Raw genomic sequence first — 22,859 nt, forward strand, 5'->3', positions numbered from 1 at the left:
CCAGGCCTCACTGAGTTGGTAACCAGTGTCCTTATTGACGAGGTTGTCTGTTAGGCAAATTTCTGTGGCCTCTTTGAAGATGCAGACTCAGTAGTTATTTGTGAAGGCCAGTACTTTTGTTTAGTCATAGTTTGATGTGTGTGCAGTGTTTAGGCAAAGTTCTGCTTGAGCAGATTGGCTTGGTTGGCCTAGGCGTGTTTAGTGTTGGTGTTCTTTGCATCAATCTTCCACTGTATGAACTGTTGGCCAATATAGGATTTGCCACAGCCACATAGAATTTCGTATATGCCCACTTTCTTGAGACCGACATAGTCTTTCATCGTTCCTAATAAGACATGCATCTTAGCCACTGGTCAGAAGCCTGTGTCGATCGTGTGGCGCCTCAGTAGCCTCCCTACTTTGGACAGCACAATGCCTGCAAAAGGTAAAAATGGCAGGCATTCTTTCTATTCATCCATCTCTTTTTCATCTTGATACCTACTGCATTTCTGTTTTGGAAGGTCCTTTGTATTTGGGGGTTGCTGTATCTTTCTTGCAGAACACAGTCTGCAGGTGTTTGAGTTCCGTTGATAGGTTCTGTTCATCCAAGATCGTATGTGCTCTGTGTATCAAGGTGTTCAACACTCTGTTTAGCTGACCCAGATGGTGGCAGATCGAAGCACCATAGAGATACAGGTCAATGTGTGTGGCATTAGAGTACACACTGTGAGCTAGCAAGCCATCTGACCTGCACTGCACCAGGACATCAAGAAAGGGTATTTTCCATCTTTCTCAATTTCCATAGTGAACTGTATGCTATTATGGATGAGTTTAGATATTGTAGAAATATTTTTAGTTGATTCCTACCTGGCCAGATTACAAATGCGTTGTCGACACACATTGGAAGAAACATACAGGATTCAGTTTGGCAGTTTCAGGGCTACTTCTTCGAAACTCTCCTTCAATAGGTTGACTACCACTGGAGAGAGAGGTCTCCCCATGGCCACTCTGTCGGTCTGCTCGTAGTATTGGCCATTAAAGACAGAATATATCAATAGTAACACATGCCTGAAAAAGTGTCAGTTCTGCCCCGAATTTCTCACTGATTAAATTGACAGAATCTTCCAGGGGGACTCGTGTCACTATTTACTGTGATGTATGGTCAGTCATCATATAGTCCTGCTATTAATTTCCAAGCAGCTCCTTAGTCACTCACAGAAGGTCAATAAAGACCATAGGATTTTCTACACACATTGCCTGGTATATTAAATTTTAAATCCTACAAAGATTAGAGGAGATACATCAAAATGAGTAATATACTCTGTTAATATAAAATTGTGGCTAATAAGGGGAGCAGTATTCTATAGTTAGCAGGTTTTCGCCTGAGAAATAAATTATATTTACAGAACTAGCCTTTTCCCCACAGCTTCACCTGCGTATGCATTTGACACATGTATTGAATATACTTCCCCCCCCCCCCCGTCACACTCTCTGTGTGTACCTCTTTGCGTCCACCTGTAACTCCTATTTCCTTCTCCCCACTCTCTCTGTCTCTTCATTTCCGCACCACCTCTCTGGCCATATCTTCCTCCCCCTCTCTCTGACTGCATCGTACTTCCCCTCACTCTTTCCATCTCTGCCGTCCCCTCTACACCTTCCACCATCCTCATGAATCCCCCCATCCTCCCCTCTCTCTGTCTATTTCCTCCTCCCCATTGCCCTGTACACCCCGTCCTCTATCCATCTTAATCCGTCCCCGGCCACACTCATCAGCACTTGTAGCCCCTGTGATACAGCTCAACAATAGGCTGATGTGCTCCCATAACACACCTCTGCTGCTAGGCAGGCTACACATCAGGTGGTTGAAAATCACTTCTTTGTCCCTGACATACAAGTCACCATGTAAAGGAAGACCAATACTACTACCACACAACTGCCTGTCACGCAGGGCAGCCTACATGTCGGGGCCTGGAAAACCATTTCTTGCCCCTGGTATGTAGGTTGCCCTGCAAAGCAAGTTGATTCGCCAGCATATTCTGTTCCCAAACAAAATGCCTGTCATGCAGGGTAACCTATATGACAGGGGCTATAAAAACTCATTTTCACCTGGATCTCGACACATATTCTCCTATTGGAGCTAGGAGGTTATAAACACCACAGTACTGATACTCGTGAGACTTGCTGTTTCTTTGTTAAATTTGGTTGAAATTGATCCAGGGCTTTTGGAGGAGATTCTGGACATTCACACCTACACAAAGCTAATGATCAGTGACATCCAGTTTAAATTAACGGTTTGTTCTTCATGAACCCTTCCACCAACTAGTAAAAGTATCAGGTTAATATTTAGCTTTTTTCCAGTGCACCTAGTTTCCTTTTCACAATGTTTTGTCTTTCAGTCTGGGCATTTTCACCATTGAACAAGAAGCATGAAATTCATTATTTCCTGTACTTTATAAATGATCACAATGATTTTCAGAATAAGTCTTATTTGCTGTAAAAGGAGATGATTGGCTCATAGACCTATAGGAAGTGGAATTTTTAAAATTCAAGGTTTTTAAGTAATGGGCAGTATGAATACTTTGGATGTGCTGAACATTGTTTCTGATTACTTTTTTGTGCAGCTTCAGTATTCTTTATATGTAGCTAGTGCTTCTCTCAAAAACTTTGCCATACCTTATTAGTGATTTAAAAATCACTGTGGTGTGCAATTTCCTGTCTATCCAGACCAGTGGCACTAAATAGTAAGCACGCTGAACAAAAAAAGTAGTCTCCCTGTGGAGAGATCAGACTAAAACTATGTAAATCCACTTCTAGGCTTGATAATGGCCTCAAATTGGTGTGGAAGAGAGCCTACAAGTTTCTTCAGGTAGATGATATCCATCTGAACCCTCTCAGTAATGATTAGATCCTTAATACTGGGCATTTTAGTGGACAAGTCGAGGTGCGATAAGGTACCTGAGTGTTTGCCAAACCAAGAATGCCTGTATGCAGGCCTGTGAACACAGCTATTGTCATCTTGTAAGGTAGGGCTGTCCATAGTACATTTACCATGAAGGTGTAAAAGGAGAAGCAGCACAAGTTGAAATAAACATCTTGGTGTATTTTCAAGCAAATCTGAATGAGTGGGCTCAATTCATGGGTGATGTCCGCCCCCCCCCCCCCCCCCAAAAAAAAAATCACCACCATCAAACCATCTACAGCTGGAACACCACCTTTCACATGCTGTGGTGTAAATACCTTATTGATCCTTTAGTGCATTCTCTGCACTTTATTGTGTGAAAAAGACACACAATTGTGATTTGTGACCTCACTACATTCGGTTACACTCTCTAGTTTGTGTTTTGTTTGGCCTATTGAAAGCAGAGTGGTGACTTGTCTTTAAAATTGGGAATTCTCAAGGGTACTGAATTTATTGGAAATCTTGGCTTACTACATTCTGAGAGACTCTTGGGGGGTAGAACTGTTTGTTGACGTAAAGAAATGTTTTGAGCTTTTGTTACAAATCACTCTGAGATTCTGATTAAAAAATAATTAGTCTTGGGTAATGTAAGGAAACACAAAGAAGGGCACTCTACTTCTGTGATGTTTGTTGCTTGATCACTGGTAGCTCTGAAGAATTAGAGTTGAGCAAATCGGTTGATATAATCTGCCTCTCTGAGCATCATGTGACCACTGGTATAGAAATGTTAAATGTTACACGATTCAAGATAGCTTCTTACTTCTGTAGAGAAAATGTGTGACACAGGAAAGGTTGTCACATCTGTCAGAAACTGTTTTGATTTTAAGAATATTGATATTAATAAATTGAAGCTTGTGCAGCAGTAGTAGTATTTATAAGAAGTCCTTTATAATAGTAAATATATACAGATCAGATTCAGGCAGCTTTAACGTCTTCATAAAAAATCTGTAATCTCTGTTGTCCCATCTCACACTAAAAAAACAAGGAATTACTTGTTGCTGGTGATTTTAATGTAAATTTATTGAAAAGCTCTGTCAGTGAACAGTTATTACAATCTTATCATTCAATTTTGTTCCTAATTTGAACTTTGCAACTAGGATATGTAAATGTTCTGAGACTGCTATTGATAATATCTTCATAGAGAAATCTAGGCAAAAAAGTCATATCACAAAACCAATAGTAAATGGGCTATGGTCATGACATGCAGCACTTGTGTTGAATGTTGAAACTTGTCATGATAAAAAATCTATAAAATCCAAGTACAGAAGGGCAATAAAGCAGTCATGAACTGAATAGATGTTAACAATACTTCTGACTCAAATGGAAAATACAAAGCATTCATTAATACAGTTACTTCTACTTCTGAAAATTGTTTTCCCTTAAAGGTAACTCAAATCACACAAAAGTCAAAAAATAAACTGTGGATTACAGAAGGAATAAAGATATCATGTCGTACAAAAAGGAGACTGTATCTACTGTCCAGGAGCAACTCTGACGTTAGCATTGTAATGCACTACAAAGAACACTGCAAAATATCGAAGGAAATAATCCAGAAATTCAAGCAGCCTTATTATGAGAAAAAGATAATTACATAGGGCAACAAAATAAAAACTGTACGGAATATAGTAAAGACAGACAGGTGGGGCCAAAAAGGAAGAGGAAAAAATAGCTCTAAAAATAATTGAGACTTAATTAACAAGTGCATGTAGTGTTGCAAACCTCTTAAACAAGTATTTAATTTCTGTTACTGACAGCTTGGGGTTATCAGGTTCAGTGAACATTGCAATGGAGTATGTTTGAACATTGCAATGGAGTATCTGAGACCAACCTTTAAAAATAACTTCAGTAAAATGGAAATGACACTCACATCTCCCAAAGAAGTAGCATCCATCATAAAATCCTTAAAATCTAAGTATTCTAGTGGGTATGATGACTTGTCAATGAAGTTAATCAAAGAGTGCTCATGCGAGTTGAGTTCTATCTTTAGTTATTTGTGTCATCAATCTATCAGTGGAACATTTCCAAGCTGGCTAAGATATGCTGAAGTTAAGCCTCTGTACAAGAAGGGGGATAAAGTGATACCATCAAACTATCAACCAATTTCACTTTTGTTAGATTTCTCAAAAATATTTGAAAAGGTTGTGTTAAAGTGTCTCCTTAACCATCTGACAGCAAATAATATATTGTCCAAGTGGGTTTCTCAAGGGTCCTGATATAGAGAAAACTATTTCCACTACAGTGGGAATGTATTTAATTCAGTAGATAATAAATTCTAGGCTACTGCCATTTTCTGTGACCTGTCAAAAGCCTCTGACTGTGTGAATCATATCATTCTCTTAAGTAAATTAGAATATTATGGCATTACTGGCAATGCCGCGAAGTGGTTTGAGTCTTGCCTAACTAACAGGAAACAAAATGTGTCGTTGAGAAATTCCTGTGCAGTAAGCAGTCTGTCTTCATCTGATTGGGAACTAATTACATGTGGTATTCCTCCAGGTTCCATCTTTGGTCTGTTGCTTTTTCTTGTGTACATTAATGATCTCTCATCTGTTACATTGCCAGATGCTAAGTTAATTTTGTTTGCAGATGGCACAAACATTGCAATATGCAGCAAGTCAAATACAGATTTACAAATAGTTGCTAATCAAATTTTCACTGACATTAATAAGTGGTTTAAAGCTAATTCACTGTCATTAAACTTTGAAAAGACCCACTGTATGCAGTTCAGAACCTGTAATAGATTTCCTTCCAGCATGTTTATAACACATGAAGACATGCAGATTGAAGAGGTTGACAGTGTTAAATTTCTGGGATTATTACTCGATAATAAATTCAGTTGGGAAGGGCATATCACAGAATTGCTTAAGCACCTAAACATGTCTGTATTTACAGAGAGAATGATGTCAGATGTAGGAGATATAAATATATAAAAAACAACCTTGCATACCTTGCTTACTTTCATTCTATGTCGTTGTTGTTGTTGTTGTTGTTGTGGTCTTCAGTCCTGAGACTGGTTTGATGCAGCTCTCCATGCTACTCTATCCTGTGCAAGCTTCTTCATCTCCCAGTACCTACTGCAACCTACATCCTTCTGAATCTGCTTAGTGTATTGATCTCTTAGTCTCCCTCTACGATTTTTAACCTCCACGGTGCCCTCCAATGCTAAATTTGTGATCCCTTGATGCCTCAAAACATGTCCTACCAACCGATCCCTTCTTCTAGTCAAGTTGTGCCACAAACTTCTCTTCTCCCCAATCCTATTCAATACCTCCTCATTAGTTACGTGATCTACCCACCTTACGTGATCTACCCACCTTATCATCAGCATTCTTCTGTAGCACCACATTTCGAAAGCTTCTATTCTCTTCTTGTCCAAACTAGTTATCGTCCATGTTTCACTTTCATACATGGCTACACTCCATACAAATACTTTCAGAAACGACTTCCTGACACTTAAATCTATACTCGATGTTAACAAATTTCTCTTCTTGAGAAACGCTTTCCTTGCCATTGCCAGTCTACATTTTATATCCTCTTTACTTTGACCATCATCAGTTATTTTACTCCCTAAATAGCAAAACTCCTTTACTACTTTAAGTATCTCATTTCCTAATCTAATTCCCTCAGCATCACCCGACTTAATTTGACTACATTCCATTATCCTCGTTTTGCTTTTGTTGATGTTCATCTTATATCCTCCTTTCAAGACACTGTCCATTCCGTTCAACTGCTCTACCAATGTCAATTACAATGTCATCGGCGAACCTCAAAGTTTTTACTTCTTGTCCATGAATTTTAATACCTACTCCGAATTTTTCTTTTGTTTCCTTTACTGCTTGCTCAATATACAGATTGAATAACATCGGGGAGAGGCTACAACCCTGTCTCACTCCTTTCCCAACCACTGCTTCCCTTTCATGCCTCTCGACTCTTATAACTGCCATCTGGTTTCTGTACAAATTGTAAATAGCCTTTCGCTCCCTGTATTTTACCCCTGCCACCTTCAGAATTTGAAAGAGATTATTCCAGTTAACATTGTCAAAAGCTTTCTCTAAGTCTACAAATGCTAGAAACGTAGGTTTGCCTTTTCTTAATCTTTCTTCTAAGATAAGTTGTAAGGTCAGTATTGCCTCACGTGTTCCAACATTTCTATGTCATATGGGATCATATTCTGGGGTAACTCATCAAACCGAGAAAAAGTTTTTGCATGCAAAAGTGTGTAATAAGAATCATTTGTGGTGTAAATTCAAGAACATCATGTAGAAACCTGTTCAAGGAACTTTGTATTCTAACCACTGCTTCTTATTATATTTATTCCTTAATGAAATTTGTTGCAAGTGATATATCTCTGTTTCCAACCAATAGCTCAATGCAGAGGATCAGTATTAAGAATAAGAACACTCTACATAAAAACCTAAAATCACTTACCTTGGTCCAAAAACGAGTCCAATATTCAGTAACATACATTTTCAATAAAATGCGAGAAACCATTAAAAACGTGGTTTCAGATAAAGCACAGTTTAAACAGAGTTTGAAAAACTCTTTAATAGGCAACTCCTTCTACTCTACAGATGAATATCTCAACAGAGTCTTAGATTTCAGTTTTGACAGCACTTGGCCACAACAATCAGGATTAGGTATTTTGTATATGATAAATTTCTTAAAAGTGCATAACAATGTTTTATTCTGACAACGTCTTAATTCTGTAAATATTAGCAGTTCCAACTCTCCTGACAAATAACTCGGGTAGTAAGTATTATATTCAGATGTTTTATGTTTTTTATGTTATAAAACTTCCTGGCAGATTAAAACTGTGTGCTGGACCGAGACTCGAACTCGGGACCTTTGCCTTTCGCGGGCAAGTGCTCTACCAACTGAGCTACCCAAGCACGACTCTCTGACATGTTCCACACCCACGAGAATCAATCTAATTTTTTGGGTCTATGAACAAAAATTGAATCTAATCTATTTGAGAATCCTTATTACTGTCTGTGAGTCCTTGGACTCCAGCTCCCCTTATCTTACGTGACTGTGAGTGTGATGGAGTGCAGCATGCACACGAGAATATGTTTGTAGCTGTAAATTCGACATTAGCACAAAGGCAAGAGTAGGTTACTTAATTTTGTAGAAAATATTAATATGGATCCAAATTTGAAGACAAATTTATTGTAGTTTAGCATTGAATGTTAAGGCTTCAGTTCGTTTTTAGGAATTTCACTGCAAATTAGTATCTTGCTGACATTCCTGCAGTGTCGTGCTTCAAGTTAACAGTGATCACAGTATGAAGAGTGTTCAGTTCCAAACGTAATGTGTTGTTGCTGTCAGACTCTATTGACATTGTATTCCCATGTCAACAGTTAAAAGCTTATTGCTGTAAGGATTTTTAATACATTTGAGGTTATTGCACATGATGTGGTATTACTGAAGAACTGGACCATATTTAAGGCAAAAATTAATGAAAGAATTGGTAACAACCAGCAGCAAATAGCCCACATATAACCGAAGAAAAGAGCCCTATGCCAGGGTGAGACAGTAAAGTCATATACACAATGAACTTGAATATGATGGAAGCTGCAAAGTTTCACACCTGATGAACAGTATAGTAGAAGATGTCTATTAAATGCTTCTTTTGAAGAGAACATCATCAAGTGTGCCAACCTGTCAAGGCAATGGACCAGAAGGGAGTGAGTCAAAAGACAGTTGACAGACATTCAAATGTTGTGTTACTGGTAGTTATGGATGAAAGTCAGGACTGCACATTCCTAATATGGCAAACAATAATGGACGAGATATAATGTTTTATGACCTATGTTCATGTGGAATCTAGTATCTTGGCAGTAGTAGCATTGAATGCCAAATTCTATCGAGGAGGTAGCATTGCTACTTTAAGAAGAGGTTCATTATTCATTGGCAGTGATCTTTCCAAGGCAGGACAACATTTGGGAGGGGGGCCTGGAATGACACAGACACAACTAACTTCATTGCCAATTTGATCTCTTTGCAAAAGAGCAAATATTTGGACAATAAATGACAACATGTAAGAATGTTCCATTTGTGACATGCTAATCATATAATAAATGATAAGAAAGAAAGAAAGAAAGAAAGAAAGAAAGAAAGAAGAAGAATGTTTGACGTTTATCACACGACTACAGATCAAACAACAATGTAGTTCTATGTGTGCCACGCAGCTGTAGGTGACTGCAGCGAACCTGTAAGGCAAAGCTCAAGAATGCTCAACAACATACTTCAATTATTCTCTATCTCCATGCACAGGTTCCAGCCATTTGTCCAGCTTCCAAAATCAGGAAAACTAAATAAGGTGACCATATATGGAGGCGAGGCTGTCACAGATGAAAATCCTCCATGCGGTTGTTGTTAAGATGTTTGGCAACTACATTCAGATCACAACTACTACTAACCTATACATGAACTATTATCCATTTCATAACAATTGATCCTGGCTTTGAGCTTGTATTCTGGTTACTTTGCACGACTAACGTTGATGTGTTGTTCCTTGCTGGAATCGTGGAAATTTCTACTTTGACTGGGTGTGTAACTATTCCATTTTAGTTGAAGTGGGGACAACATACATGGAAATATTTAATAGACAGTGTGCTGTTTCAAGCATTTTTTGAGGAGTCATAGATGTCGACTGTAATTACGAGAAAAATTTCCTTTGCACAATGTAAAGATGCAATCAGATTCTATTTGCAGGTGGATTTTCATTATTTTCTGATTAGACATTTCACTGCTGTAGTGTCATGCGCAAGATGCTGTGATTGAGTTTACTGTTGTAGCTATTGCGGTGGAGAAAGCAAGTGTGTAATGCATGAACTTTTGTTCGTTACACCATATTTCATTCCTAATGAAAACTCTCTGTATTAGTCAGTTAAGTGTTTGTAAGGCAGTTGCATTTGCAATGTATGCAAGGTTGTGGGCATAGTCATCATACCTGCATGCCTCCACTGTTATAATGCATGAATAAGTGCCTATTTACCAGCGAAAAATGGCAATTTCGTAGTCACATTCCAATACAGCATTGCTGTGTTCAGTGGTTGTTGCAAGCAGCGAGCAACAGTATAGTATGTTGGAAGTGAAAGCTTGATATACAAGCAGCTATCTATAAATGAACAATGAAATGCAGTGTACATTTTAACAGTAAATAAAAAATTAATTAGCTTGAATAAATTTTGCGTGAAAGAATGATGAATTAAGTAAAATATACCTTAATTGCTTTTGCCGCTGACTGAGGTCTCGTTGTTGCTATTCAGTAGTTGGTTGGAAATGGATTGGATTGGTAAACGTGGCATCTTGCCATCTTTTTGTTGTATTCTAAAGCTCTGTAGCCATGTCATTGTCAATTGGTGGTGAATTAATAAATGGCCAGAAAGTTACTGGACTTCTCTCTTCTTTAATTGTGTTACTGATAGACTGAATATATCTCTTCTGTAAGTTCCATAAGACCTGTTACAGAGAGAGACAGATCCATATCAGAGAAACTAAAGTCCATCCTGAAACTGTGGATTGCTGTTTTGTGATGTTAGGGACTGACACTACATTCATGTGTAATTATTATCTCTAACATTTGTAATTTTTCAATGTTTTTACTCTGTAATTGATGGAATATTGTAATTTGTTGTGACATTTTATGTATGTGTAAATAGGACCACTCTCTACTTTGTATGTGCCTTAGTGTGGCTCAAAAAACATGCTTTCGCCACAGAGTGTTAGTTTTTGTTTATGACTCTGCTCTCATAACTGGTACTTGATTCCAAATTGTCGATGATCATATGAAGGGGCTGGTGAAAGAAACTACCAAACCATGGGAGTAATTTTCTGTTACTATATGTCGTGCTGCTTCAGAGTCAAGAACATAAACACAATAACATAAAATAATTTATATAGTAGACAGTTCTTTGGAGTGGTGGAAATGGAACTACTTGTTACAAGCATGTTGTGCACTGTGATCACATTAATCCTTTCTACATGGTTATGGGTTTACACTTTCATCTGCCACCCTCTTTATATAGATCTCATTTTAGTTTATAAGAGTATGAAGTAACATTTCTTGCATTTTATACTTGGTACTGCTACTGAATTCCAACATCCATGTTAACCGTGGTGTGGTTATCTTGAGAGCCTATGAAATTTGTTAGAGTGCTTGATAATTCCAGTACAGCTTTATGACTGAGCAGCAACTAAAATTGTGTTGAACCTCTGTCTTCTATGATGCATGAAAGGGCTTCCATGAAATATGTGTGGACAATGGCTTGCTCTTTACAGTACTGTTGTTTAAACACAAAGCTGATATGTTATTACATAGATATATTTTTGTGTTCTTTGGAGTAAGAACCTTGTAGTTGGAAATAAACAGTGTTTCCTTTATGGAATCATTACATGAAGACAAGATTTGCCGATCCTGCTACTAGAGTGTGTTGAGTGTGGGTGTGCTGAGTGTAGTGTTGCTGTGCATGTGTACTTAAATCGACTGCCAACTGTATCAGAGTGGGCTGGCCCCTAGAGGCTACCTGTAGGAAGCATGCACGTGGCACTGTTCCCACTGCGCTGTCTACTGGAGACTCAACCCTTATATGCATGAAACTGACTCAGTCTCTCAGTTGCTCTGTGTATCACTTACGTTACATCTTCTGTATGATTCTGGTGTCTTGTTACATGACCAAGCGAGGTGGCGCAGTGGTTGTTAGCACACTGGACTCGCATTTGGGAGGATGATGGTTCAGTCCTGCGTCTGACCATCCTGATTTAGGTTTTTTGCAATTTCCCTAAATTGCTTCAGGCAAATACTGGAATGGTTCCTTTGAAAGAGTGCGGCCGACTTCCTTCCCTATCCTTTCCTAATCCGATGAGACCGATGACCTCGCAGTTTGGTCTCCTCCCCAAAATCAACCCAACCCAACCCTCTTGTTACAAGAGGTTTATTTATGTGATTGTTCATAGGTTTATGAATAAAGCCATTTTTGAGTTATTTGGATCAGTTTTGTGTATTAGTTGATTATTACAGCTTTCATCATATGGTCTCATAAAGTTGCATTATTTAACCTTGTAAGTTAAAGCTACTTGCAGTTACTGCATATTACTCTCATTATTAGCTGCAATTCCGTAAGTTCTAATCAACTGTCTGACAACTATATACGTCAGACCATATACCGCACCATGTCAATTTCTGTGCAAAAACTTTTCTTCATAAATGTTCATATCATCTCTGGAAAGCTGTATTTTTTCCCTGCAATGCCTTTCGCAGATGACTTGTATGTAGGAGAAAAAAACAAAAAACAACTTATCAAGTGTTCAGATGCTGAAATGAAAATTCTTATGAAGGCTTTTATTAGTAAATTATTCCTCATGAGGTTTTGCAAAGGAAACTTTAAGTTGAAACTTCCTGGCAGATAAAAACCGTATGCTAGACCGAGATTCAAACTCAGGACCTTTGCCTTTCCTGGGAAAGTGCTCTACCACCTAAGGCAAAGGCCCTGAGTTTGAATCTCAGTCAGACACACAGTTTTAGTCAGTCAGGAAGTTTCATATCAGCACACATTCCACTGCAGAATGAAAATCTCATTCTGGAAACTTTAAGTTACTGATGGCAGTTATTATTGTTCAGTGTGACAGTATACTCTAATGATTTCAGTATATAGTAACTGTCTGCTAGTGTACTGAAGATTTATTATTATGTTGCCTATTGATGATAATTATGAGCAACAATTTTGAAAAGTTTTTTCTTGTTGCAGAAAAATTAGCAGAAGCTACAAGAAAATATGCTAATTTGCGAAGTGAACTTAGTGAGGCACAGGAAGATGAATTTCATGGTAAACAGAGTTTCTTGCGGCGTGGACCAAATATCCTTCGCAAAAGAAATGTTCCTGCACGAAAGACTCAGGAACTTAAACTTGCATTCAGTGAGTTTTACCTGAGTCTTATTTTATTGCAAAACTACCAGAATCTAAATTTCACTGGTTTCCGCAAGATTTTAAAGAAACATGACAAGGTGGGTGATTCTGATAATGCACTAATCTCCTCTATTGTTTGGGATAAAAGAGAGGTGTCTTAAATATGAGCACATCTTTTTACTAATTATGTACTATCTTTTCTGTGCTGACCTATATCCATCTCTCTTGATCTTTTGCCTGTTATTATTTACATTTCATTTCCATCTGTGGCCTTTGACTTATTTTCAGCTTTAGTTCTTGTCATTGAACTTTTTATTACTTCTAGCTAATATTTTATAGAATATTGAACTAGGATTTCAAACATTTTTTTCAACTCTCTTTTACTAATGTATGTTTCATTTAATTTTTTCAACTTCACTGTTTTTCTTGCTGAAGGAATGGCTTCAACAGTTAAATTTATCACTTGTGTATCTGTCAGCTGTGTTGTTCTTGTTTCAGGTGTTTGTAAAAAGATATTCATCATCCATCCCAAATAGAACATAGGTTCCATTTTTATTATTTTATTGTTAATTAAAAAATTGGTATTTTCTGTATGGAAGCACACTACCGGTTATTAAATGTTTTTTTATTTTTTCTTGCCATAGCTTCTGTCTGTTGATGTTGGTGCTAAATGGCGTGCAGAAAATGTGGAAACTTCCCATTTTTATACAAACAAGGATATTGATCGCCTTATACGGGAGACAGAAGCAGTTGTTACACAGGATCTTGAGGGAGGTGATAGGCAGAGAGCTATGAAAAGGCTCAGAGTTCCTCCCCTTGGGGAGCAACAGAGCCCTTGGACAACATTTAAAGTAGGGCTTTTCTCAGGCTCATTTATGATACTTCTCATTGCTGTCATACTTTCAGGTTTGTAATAATAATAATAATAATAATAATAATAATAATAATAATAATAGCAATATTAATTGTTATTTGAATTTATAATTATATTGAACACAATGATTGTGCGTAACAGCCAACCCTAATGTACATAATACTTGCTGCAGTACTTTGATAAAGAATGGACGGAGGAAGGAAGAATGTGTCTTACCAGCCACTGGTACTGAATCATTTGAATGTGTGTCATGGTAGAAGAAAGCACTTAATAGTGATCCTGAAATATGATGGCATACATATTGTCACTTTTTAGCCAGTCCAAATCCGATAGTAGGGTCATCAGTGAAGTACATCACTTAGTACTGAAACCACATTAGTTACGAACACAAGTGTTCACATAGTGCCAAACGAATTAGTAGAGATGTGGCCTGTGATAGCTAAATCTGATTCAGTCTAGCACCTTCACAGACACCAGGTGACCAAATGTTGGAGTGTCATGGAAATATCTGAGCATCATCAGCTGCAACCGAGATGGAATGACGAGCAACCATTTCTGCCTCCTCAGATAATAGTTACTCCAATAAAATGTTCCTTTTATTATTTGGAATCCTCACTGGAACTGTTCCTCACTCTACAAGGTTTCTAATTTTTTCAGCAGTGCTAAATCATTCACCTGTTCAGCAGAAATGTCATTTAATACAGTGATGACTGAGATTTTATCCGTACTGCTGCTTTCTACCACAGGATTCCTTGAAAGGCAGTCAGTGTCCTTGTGTTTGTGTTGTTTTTTCTGTACCACTGTGGCATGATATTCCTGAAGCCTTGGTACACATCCCACCATTTGACCATTTGATCCTTCAGGCTGGTCTGCCAGCATAGAGATTGGTGGTCCAACTCAGTGGTGTGTGATTTGCCATACAAAACAAACAACAATTACTGATGGCCCAGACAACTGCAAGGCACTTTTTCTTGGTTGTAGAGTAGTTCCTTTCAGAAATGGAGTGTACTCGGGAAGCTTACGCAGTCACCTTTTCTGCACCTTCGAGTGTCTGTACTACGTCTGTGCTTATCCCGTAACTGCTAGTGTTAGTGTGAAATTCTGTCCCAGCATTTTTGTTGTAGAAAGTTAAGACAGGAGGTGATGATAGCACCTCCTTTAGGACAAGGAAAGATTTTTCTTTCACTTTGTTCCAGAATATCCTTGTAGTTATTGTTGCAAAGGGTGTCCCTTGATATGGAAGTCCTTTTTTGAATTGTCAGTAATACAGGCACAGTCCGAAAAAGTTCTCACATCACTAGTGTGCCGAGAAGTTGGAACATCTGTGGCTGATATTTTCTCTGGATCGAGATGGACTCTGTCACCGTTCATTAGATGCACCAATATTTTTATTTCTTGGGTGGTGAAGAGGCACTTTTTCCAATTCAGATGGAGGTCTGCTGTCAGAACACAATTCAACATGGTTGTCAGGCAGCTTTGATTTCTTCGGATGTCATTGGGAAAATTTCAGCTTCATCCAGATTGCAAAAATACATTGTCCATTTAAAGTGTTGAAGCAGATTGTCCATCATATGCTCGAAGGTGGCTGGAGTGTTAACATAGTCAAAACAGCATAATCTTGAATTCATGGAGGCCCTCAAGCAGTCTAAGGTGTCATCAATGTGCAGCAATGGATAGATATCATGAAAAAAAGATTTTGTTCAATCATTGGTAGTTGATGCAGAGACACTATGGGCCATTCTTCTTCTTCTTCTTCTTCTTCTTCTTCTTCTTCTTCACAAGGACCAGGGCACTCTGAATGTCCAGTGATGTCATCCTGCAGCATTTTCTTCTCTTCCTTTTGGATTATCCGTCGTTCAGCTGATGTCACCCTGCAGAAGTGGTGGCTAATATTGTTCATCAGTCAGGCTAGATCCCATTGGCAGTTCCTCCTCTATGTAGCCTGTAGTGGTAACGGCGTACAATTCTTCATCAATGGCTTTACGTTGCCCTTCCTGGACTGGTTTGGCTGTCCCTATACACATCCCTTTGGGAGTGAGTTGTGGCTGCTTGTGACAATTAGTGATACAAAGTTACTCTGGACCACCTACAGTGCATATGATTGTGACTGACATGTAGATTTCCTTTGTAAGCCTGAGTAGCTTTCTGCAATTGATGAAAGCTTCTCAGTTTAACTAAGCATCTATATTGATGACTGGAACTCATTTCTTTAATGGCAGTGGGATAACAATGTCTTCAGTGACAAACAAATGCCTAGAGCAATCTTTGTTATCCGTGCTTGTAGAAATAGCTTTACCAGTCTGAAGCTCTGATCTTCCATGGTATGTGACTGCTTGTGGTGTCTGCAAGAAGTCCCATCTGAGGATAATATTGTGACTACATTTTGATAAACCATGAAATTCAGAGGGCTCTGTTCTGTAATTGACAATTATTCTTGCAATACACGATCTTGTTGGCTGGATGTACTTCCCATTTGTAACCTTCATCACACTCACTCTTATATCACAGAACATATTTAGCTGGCAAGGATAAGCATTTTGATATTACAAAATAGGCAATCCCAGAGTCAACTAATGATCAACAGGTTGGCCATTGGTGGTGGTGGTGGTGGTGGTGGTGAGATTTCTTGACATCTTGATGACTGACACCCACAGAAGATTTACATCTGTGCCACCGTCCTGCCCATAAATGTTAGCATCACTTAGCATTTCTGTATTTGGCAGCTTAACAAGTGGCTGGTACCTCTGTACTGTGATAAGAAACAGCTACAGCATGTTGGGGAGCAATCATGTCCAGGGTATGGCAATGGGTTTCGTCCCACACGTCAGCTATAATTGTCTGCTGTGTGGCATCCCTGTTAGTTGCTGACAGGAATTGAGCAACATCTCCGTGTGGTCTGGCTCCTTCATAACATTGGAGATAGTGAGGGGGAGTAAAAGCCTTCCTCAGTTACTTAGGAAAGATAAGGAGAACAGAGAGGGCTATTGTCAGGCTACGAAGTATTTAAACAGGCGATGTTTGAATCATTCGCCAATTCTTTTCATAGATATTTGCACCACTGGTGACTTTATCTTTATGACTCGTTGGCTTAACGTCTTCAAGTGACAATTGCATGACAGCAAACTGTTCTTATTACTTTAACATCATTGGTTCCTAGCATCCAGAGACAAATGCTGTCCCCTGACTCTTTGTGATTACCTGTAGAGAATACATATACCTCAACTACTCCTTTAACTTCTCAGACTCATCAGAGACAAGTACTGTGCCACAGCGCATTCCAGCTCTTTATTTGAACCACCTGTATTAGCTCACTAATGAAGACAAGTGAAGTCTCCTCTTGTTCTGTTATCTGTCACACAAACATGCAGTCCTTCTGGTACTCTTTTATCTAAGTTAGTTACTAACTGAAACGGAATACAGACTTCTTTGTATAATGATTGCTTGTGGATGGTTCTCACCTCAGCAGCATTGAAGCTGCACAGGTGCTCTTCAGGCGTCTAGGTATGCCCTCACTCTCTGACCGTGCTGAAATGGTTCCTGGTAGCTAACTCATTGCTACTATGATGGCTACATACTGCAAACTGCTCCCACCAATTCTCTATAACCTCTGCTTAAAGTCCACTGTTGACCGCTGGTACTGTGTCTGGGAGTCTTCCTTTCTACTTTCTCTGACTGTTTTTCCTAAATCATGACAACTTCCACCCTCATTTAGAGAAGCACATGAATCTGGCTAACTAGTTACCACTTCCGTGATTCAGCAACAACTTGGCCAGCATGACCTATGGCTGGAACCATGGCTATGTGTGATGACTTATTTTCTCATCAGTCTGTTTCATGTGCCAAGTCTGCTTCTGTATCCACTGGTCCTACGTTGTATCAAATGTTTGCTCACACTGACCAAATAGCTCAGCCATGACACGTAATACATTAATCAAATTGGACAGCCACAATGGCAGTTGACTTGTATGAGTAGAACTGTTGCTGTATTTGATGTCTGGTGTGTAGAGTCTTTTTTTTTCAGTGGTACACAACATGTCCAAAGCATTTATAGTGGAAACATACAGTGTTTTCCTCTGTCCTCCAAATATCTGTTCTTCTTTGAGGTGTCCAGACACTCTGTGACCAAAATGGTACTGAAACAGAGGATGACAGACTAAAGGCCGAAATACTAAATGCCTTTTTCCAAAGTTGTTTCACAGAGGAAGATTGCACTGTAGTTCCTTCTCTAGATTGTCGCACAGATGACAAAATGGTAGATATCGAAATAGACGACAGAGGGATAGAGAAACAATTAAAATCGCTCAAAAGAGGAAAGGCCTCTGGACCTGATGGGATACCAGTTCAATTTTACACAGAGTACGCGAAGGAACTTGCCCCCCTTCTTGCAGCGGTGTACCGTAAGTCTCTAGAAGAGCGTAGCGTTCCAAAGGATTGGAAAAGGGCACAGGTCATCCCCGTTTTCAAGAAGGGACGTCGAGCAGATGTGCAGAACTATAGACCTATATCTCTAACGTCAATCAGTTGTAGAATTTTGGAACATGTATTGTGTTAGAGTATAATGACTTATCTGGAGACTAGAAATCTACTCTGTATGAATCAGCATGGGTTTCGAAAAAGACGGTCATGTGAAACCCAGCTCGCGCTATTCGTCCATGAGACTCAGAGGGCCATAGATACGGGTTCACAGGTAGATGCCATGTTTCTTGACTTCCGCAAGGCGTTCGATACAGTTCCCCACAGTCGTTTAATGAACAAAGTAAGAGCATATGGACTATCAGACCAATTGTGTGATTGGATTGAGGAGTTCCTAGATAACAGGATGCAGCGTGTCATTCTCAATGGAGAGAAGTCTTCTGAAGTAAGAGTGATTTCAGGTGTGCCGCAGGGGAGTGTCATAGGACCGTTGCTATTCACAGTATACATAAATGACCTTGTGGATGACATCGGAAGTTCACTGAGGCTTTTTGCAGATGATGCTGTGGTGTATCGAGAGGTTGTAACAATGGAAAATTGTACTGAAATGCAGGAGGATCTGCAGCGAATTGATACATGGTGCAGGGAATGGCAATTGAATCTCAATGTAGACAAGTGTAATGTGCTGCGAATACACAGAAAGATAGATCCTTTATCATGTAGCTACAAAATAGCAGGTCAGCAACTGGAAGCAGTTAATACCATAAATTATCTGGGAGTTCGCATTAGGAGTGATTTAAAATGGAATGATCATATAATGTTGATCGTCGGTAAAGCAGATGCCAGACTGAGATTCATTGGAAGAATCCTAAGGAAATGCAATCCGTAAACAAAGGAAGTAAGTTACAGTACGCTTGTTCGCCCACTGCTTGAATACTGCTCAGCAGTGTGGGATCCGTACCAGATAGGGTTGATAGAAGATATAGAGAAGATCCAACGGAGAGCAGCGCGCTTCGTTACAGGATCATTTAGTAATCGCGAAAGCGTTACGGAGATGATAGATAAACTCCAGTGGAAGACTCTGCAGGAGAGACGCTCAGTAGCTCGGTACGGGCTTTTGTCAAAGTTTCGAGAACATACCTTCACCGAAGAGTCAAGCAGTATATTGCTCCCTTCTACGTATATCTCGCGAAGAGACCATGAGGATAAAATCAGAGAGATTAGAGCCCACACAGACGCATACCGACAATCCTTCTTTCCACGAACAGTACGAGAATGGTATAGAAGGGAGAACCGGTAGAGGTACTCAAGGTACCCTCCGCCACACACCGTCAGGTGGCTTGTGGAGTATGGATGTAGATGTAGATGTAGATGTTTTACTTAGTAGAGGAGTTGGGTGTGCCTACATTGGTCAGATGCTTGGTTGTTGTTTGATGGCTGCAATGTAAGTCTGAGTTGGCTGACACTGTTCTTCCTGGTGAGTTCAGCTGGTGGTGGAGACTGGTGCTAATAAATGATACACCATTATTCAACATTCTTTATTGTGCCCTGCCTTATGAGATCGACATTTATGACTGCTATCTCTTGCTTACTCAGTCCAACATTTGTGCTTCCCACAAAATGCTGTATTGCTCTCTCAACAATTGTGTGTCAGAGAAACATGGTTGAGGTGGTTTTCCGCATTTGTCATGGGGACTACATTTTGGAGTCAGTGATACATCTTTAGTCCAACTCTCTTCTGTTGCATTTCGTCGATGCACTGGTGCCACTTCATGAATTTTTCTGTTGTTGTGCCATCATTTACTAGAAGAGCTTGGCACATCTTCTGTGACTCCTATCATCAGGTGTGAGATTTTATCAGCTTCTGTAATATACAGATTTACAGTGTTATGTAGGGCAAAAACATTCTGTATGTAGGAATGTTATGTTGAGCCTTTCTTTCAATTATTCCTCTACTAGGTGGGCTTTCTACTCATTGTCACCAAATGTTTTCTTCCGTCCAGTCTGGAGTTTATCCCAGCTGTTTAGCTTCTCTTCATTGTTCTTGAACTGTTACTGAGCTGAGTTGAGCCATTCAAGTAAAAGCACACATTTACCCAAGACACCATGTCATCCCCCCTGTTGTATTTGATGACTCAGTCTAATCCTTTCAACCATTTTATCCTGTCCTGACTGCTGTATTCGGAAAACACTGATGGTGCCTTATGTATAGCTGTTGTACTGCTGTTTTCGAATTCACTGCTCTCCCAAATATGTGGACTGTGGGGATGATGTACTGCTTATATCTCAGTTCATGTCCCTGTAGGCGACAGCATTTATATTGCCTAATTAGAGTCACGGTGAAGTAGATGTTTCGAAGTATCCAGCATTTTCACCAATCAGTATCACATTGTAACCAGAGTCAAATCGTGATCCGAAAGTGGAAGTCATCAGTGAAGGACAAAACTTAGGACTGGAAGCACATTTATTGTGAACACCAATGTTCAGACAGAACAGAACAGAACTCCTTGATGCTGTTCATTCAGTATTCTGGAATATACATACATTAGAAACATAAGATATTTCAAGAACTTCCAGAAATGATAAATTATTATTATTATTGTGGTCTTCAGTCCTGAGACTGGTTTGATGCAGCTCTCCATGCTACCCTATCCTGTGCAAGCTTCTTCATCTCCCAGTACTTACTGCAACCCACATCCTTCTGAATCTGCTTAGTGTATTCATCTTTTGGTCTCCCTCTACGATTTTTACCCTCCACGCTGCCCTCCAATGCAAAATTTGTGATCCCTTGATGCCTCAGAACTTGTCCTACCAATCGGTTCCTTCTTTTTGTCAAGTTGTGCCACATACTCCTCCCCAATTCTATTCAATACTTCATCATTAGGTATGTGATCTACCCATCTAATCTTCAGCATTCTTCTGTAGCACCACATTTCGAAAGCTTCTATTCTCTTCTTGTCCAAACTATTTATCGTCCATGTTTCACTTCCATACATGGCTGCACTCCATACAAATACTTTCAGAAACGACTTCCTGACACTTAAATCTATACTCGATGTTAACAAATTTCTCTTTGTCAGAAACGCTTTCCTTGCCATTGCCAGTCTACATTTTATATCTTCTCTACTTCGACCATCATCAGTTATTTTGCTCCCCAAATAGCAAAACTCCTTTACTACTTTAAGTGGTTCATTTCCTAATCTAATTCCCTCAGCATCACCCGACTTAATTAAACTACATTCCATTATCCTCGTTTTGCTTTTGTTGATGTTCATCTTATATCCTCCTTTCAAGACACTGTCCATTCCGTTCAACTGCTCTTCCAAGTCCTTTGCTGTCTCTGATAGAATTACAATGTCATCGGCGAACCTCAAAGTTTTTATCTCTTTTCCATGGATTTTAATACCTACTCCGAGTTTTTCTTTTGTTTCCTTTACTGTTTGCTCAATATACAGATTGAATAACATCGGGGAGTGGTTACAACCCTGTCTCACTCCCTTCCCAACCACTGCTTCCCTTTCATGCCCCTCAACTCTTATAACTGCCATCTGGTTTCTGTACAAATTGTAAATAGCCTTTCGCTCCCTGTATTTTACCCCTGCCACCTTTAGAATTTGAAAGAGACTATTCCAGTCAACATTGTCAAAAGCTTTCTCTAAGTCTACAAATGCTAGAAACGTAGGTTTGCCTTTCCTTAATCTTTCTTCTAAGATAAGTTGTAGGGTCAGTATTGCCTCACGTGTTTCAACATTTCTGCAGAATCCAAACTGATCTTCGCCGAAGTCGGCTTCTACCAGTTTTTCCATTTGTCTGTAAAGAATTCGCGTTAGTATTTTGCAGCCGTGACTTATTAAACTGACAGTTCGGCAATTTTCACGTCTGTCAACGCCTGCTTTCTTTGGGATTGGAATTATTATATTCTTCTTGAAGTCTGAGGGTATTTCGCCTGTCTCATACATCTTGCTCACCAGATGGTAGAGTTTTGTCAGGACTGGCTCTCCCAGGGCTGTCAGTAGTTCTAATGGAGTGTTGTCTACTCCAGGGGCCTTGTTTCGACTTAGGTCTTTCAGTGCTCTGTCAAACCCTTCACACAGTATCATATCTCCCATTTCATCTTCATCTACATCCTCTTCCATTTCCATAATATTGTCTACAAGAACATTGCCCCTGTATAGACCCTCTATATATTCCTTCCATCTTTCCGCTTTCCCTTCTTTGCTTAGAACTGGATTTCCATCTGAGCTCTTGATATTCATGCAAGTGGTTCTCTTTTCTCCAAAGGTCTCTTTAATTTTCCTGTAGGCAGTATCTATCTTACCCCTAGTGAGATAAGCCTCTACATCCTTACATTTGTCCTCTAGCCATCCCTGCTTAGCCATTTTGCACTTCCTGTCGATCTCATTTTTGAGGCGTCTGTATTCCTTTTTGCCTGCTTCATTTACTGCATTTTTACATTTTCTCCTTTTGTCAATTAAGTTCAGTATTTCTTCTGTTACCCAAGAATTTCTACTAGCCCTCGTCTTTTTACCTACTTGATCCTCTGCTGCCTTCACTACTTCATCCCTCAGAGCTACCCATTCTTCTTCTACTGTACTTCTTTCCCCCATTCCTGTCAATTGTTCCCTTATGCTCTCCCTGAAACTCTGTACAACCTCTGGTTCTTTCAGTTTATCCAGGTCCCATCTTCTTAAATTCCCACCTTTTTGCAGTTTCTTTAGTTTTAATC

At 39.4% G+C, this 22,859-nt stretch overlaps 1 protein-coding gene across 1 annotated transcript in view; it reads left to right on the forward strand.

Annotated features, from left to right (window-relative positions):
* LOC124612256 (xenotropic and polytropic retrovirus receptor 1) overlaps positions 1-22,859 on the forward strand; it is a 121,499-nt gene that overhangs the window by 23,390 nt on the left and 75,250 nt on the right. Inside the window, exons 3-4 of the mRNA XM_047140342.1 lie at positions 12,688-12,944; positions 13,491-13,752. Coding sequence (XP_046996298.1) covers positions 12,688-12,944; positions 13,491-13,752 — 519 coding nt within the window. The remainder of the gene's footprint in view (positions 1-12,687; positions 12,945-13,490; positions 13,753-22,859) is intronic.

This window comes from Schistocerca americana, chromosome 1 (assembly GCF_021461395.2).
Source record: "Schistocerca americana isolate TAMUIC-IGC-003095 chromosome 1, iqSchAmer2.1, whole genome shotgun sequence".
NCBI lineage: Eukaryota > Metazoa > Arthropoda > Insecta > Orthoptera > Acrididae > Schistocerca > Schistocerca americana.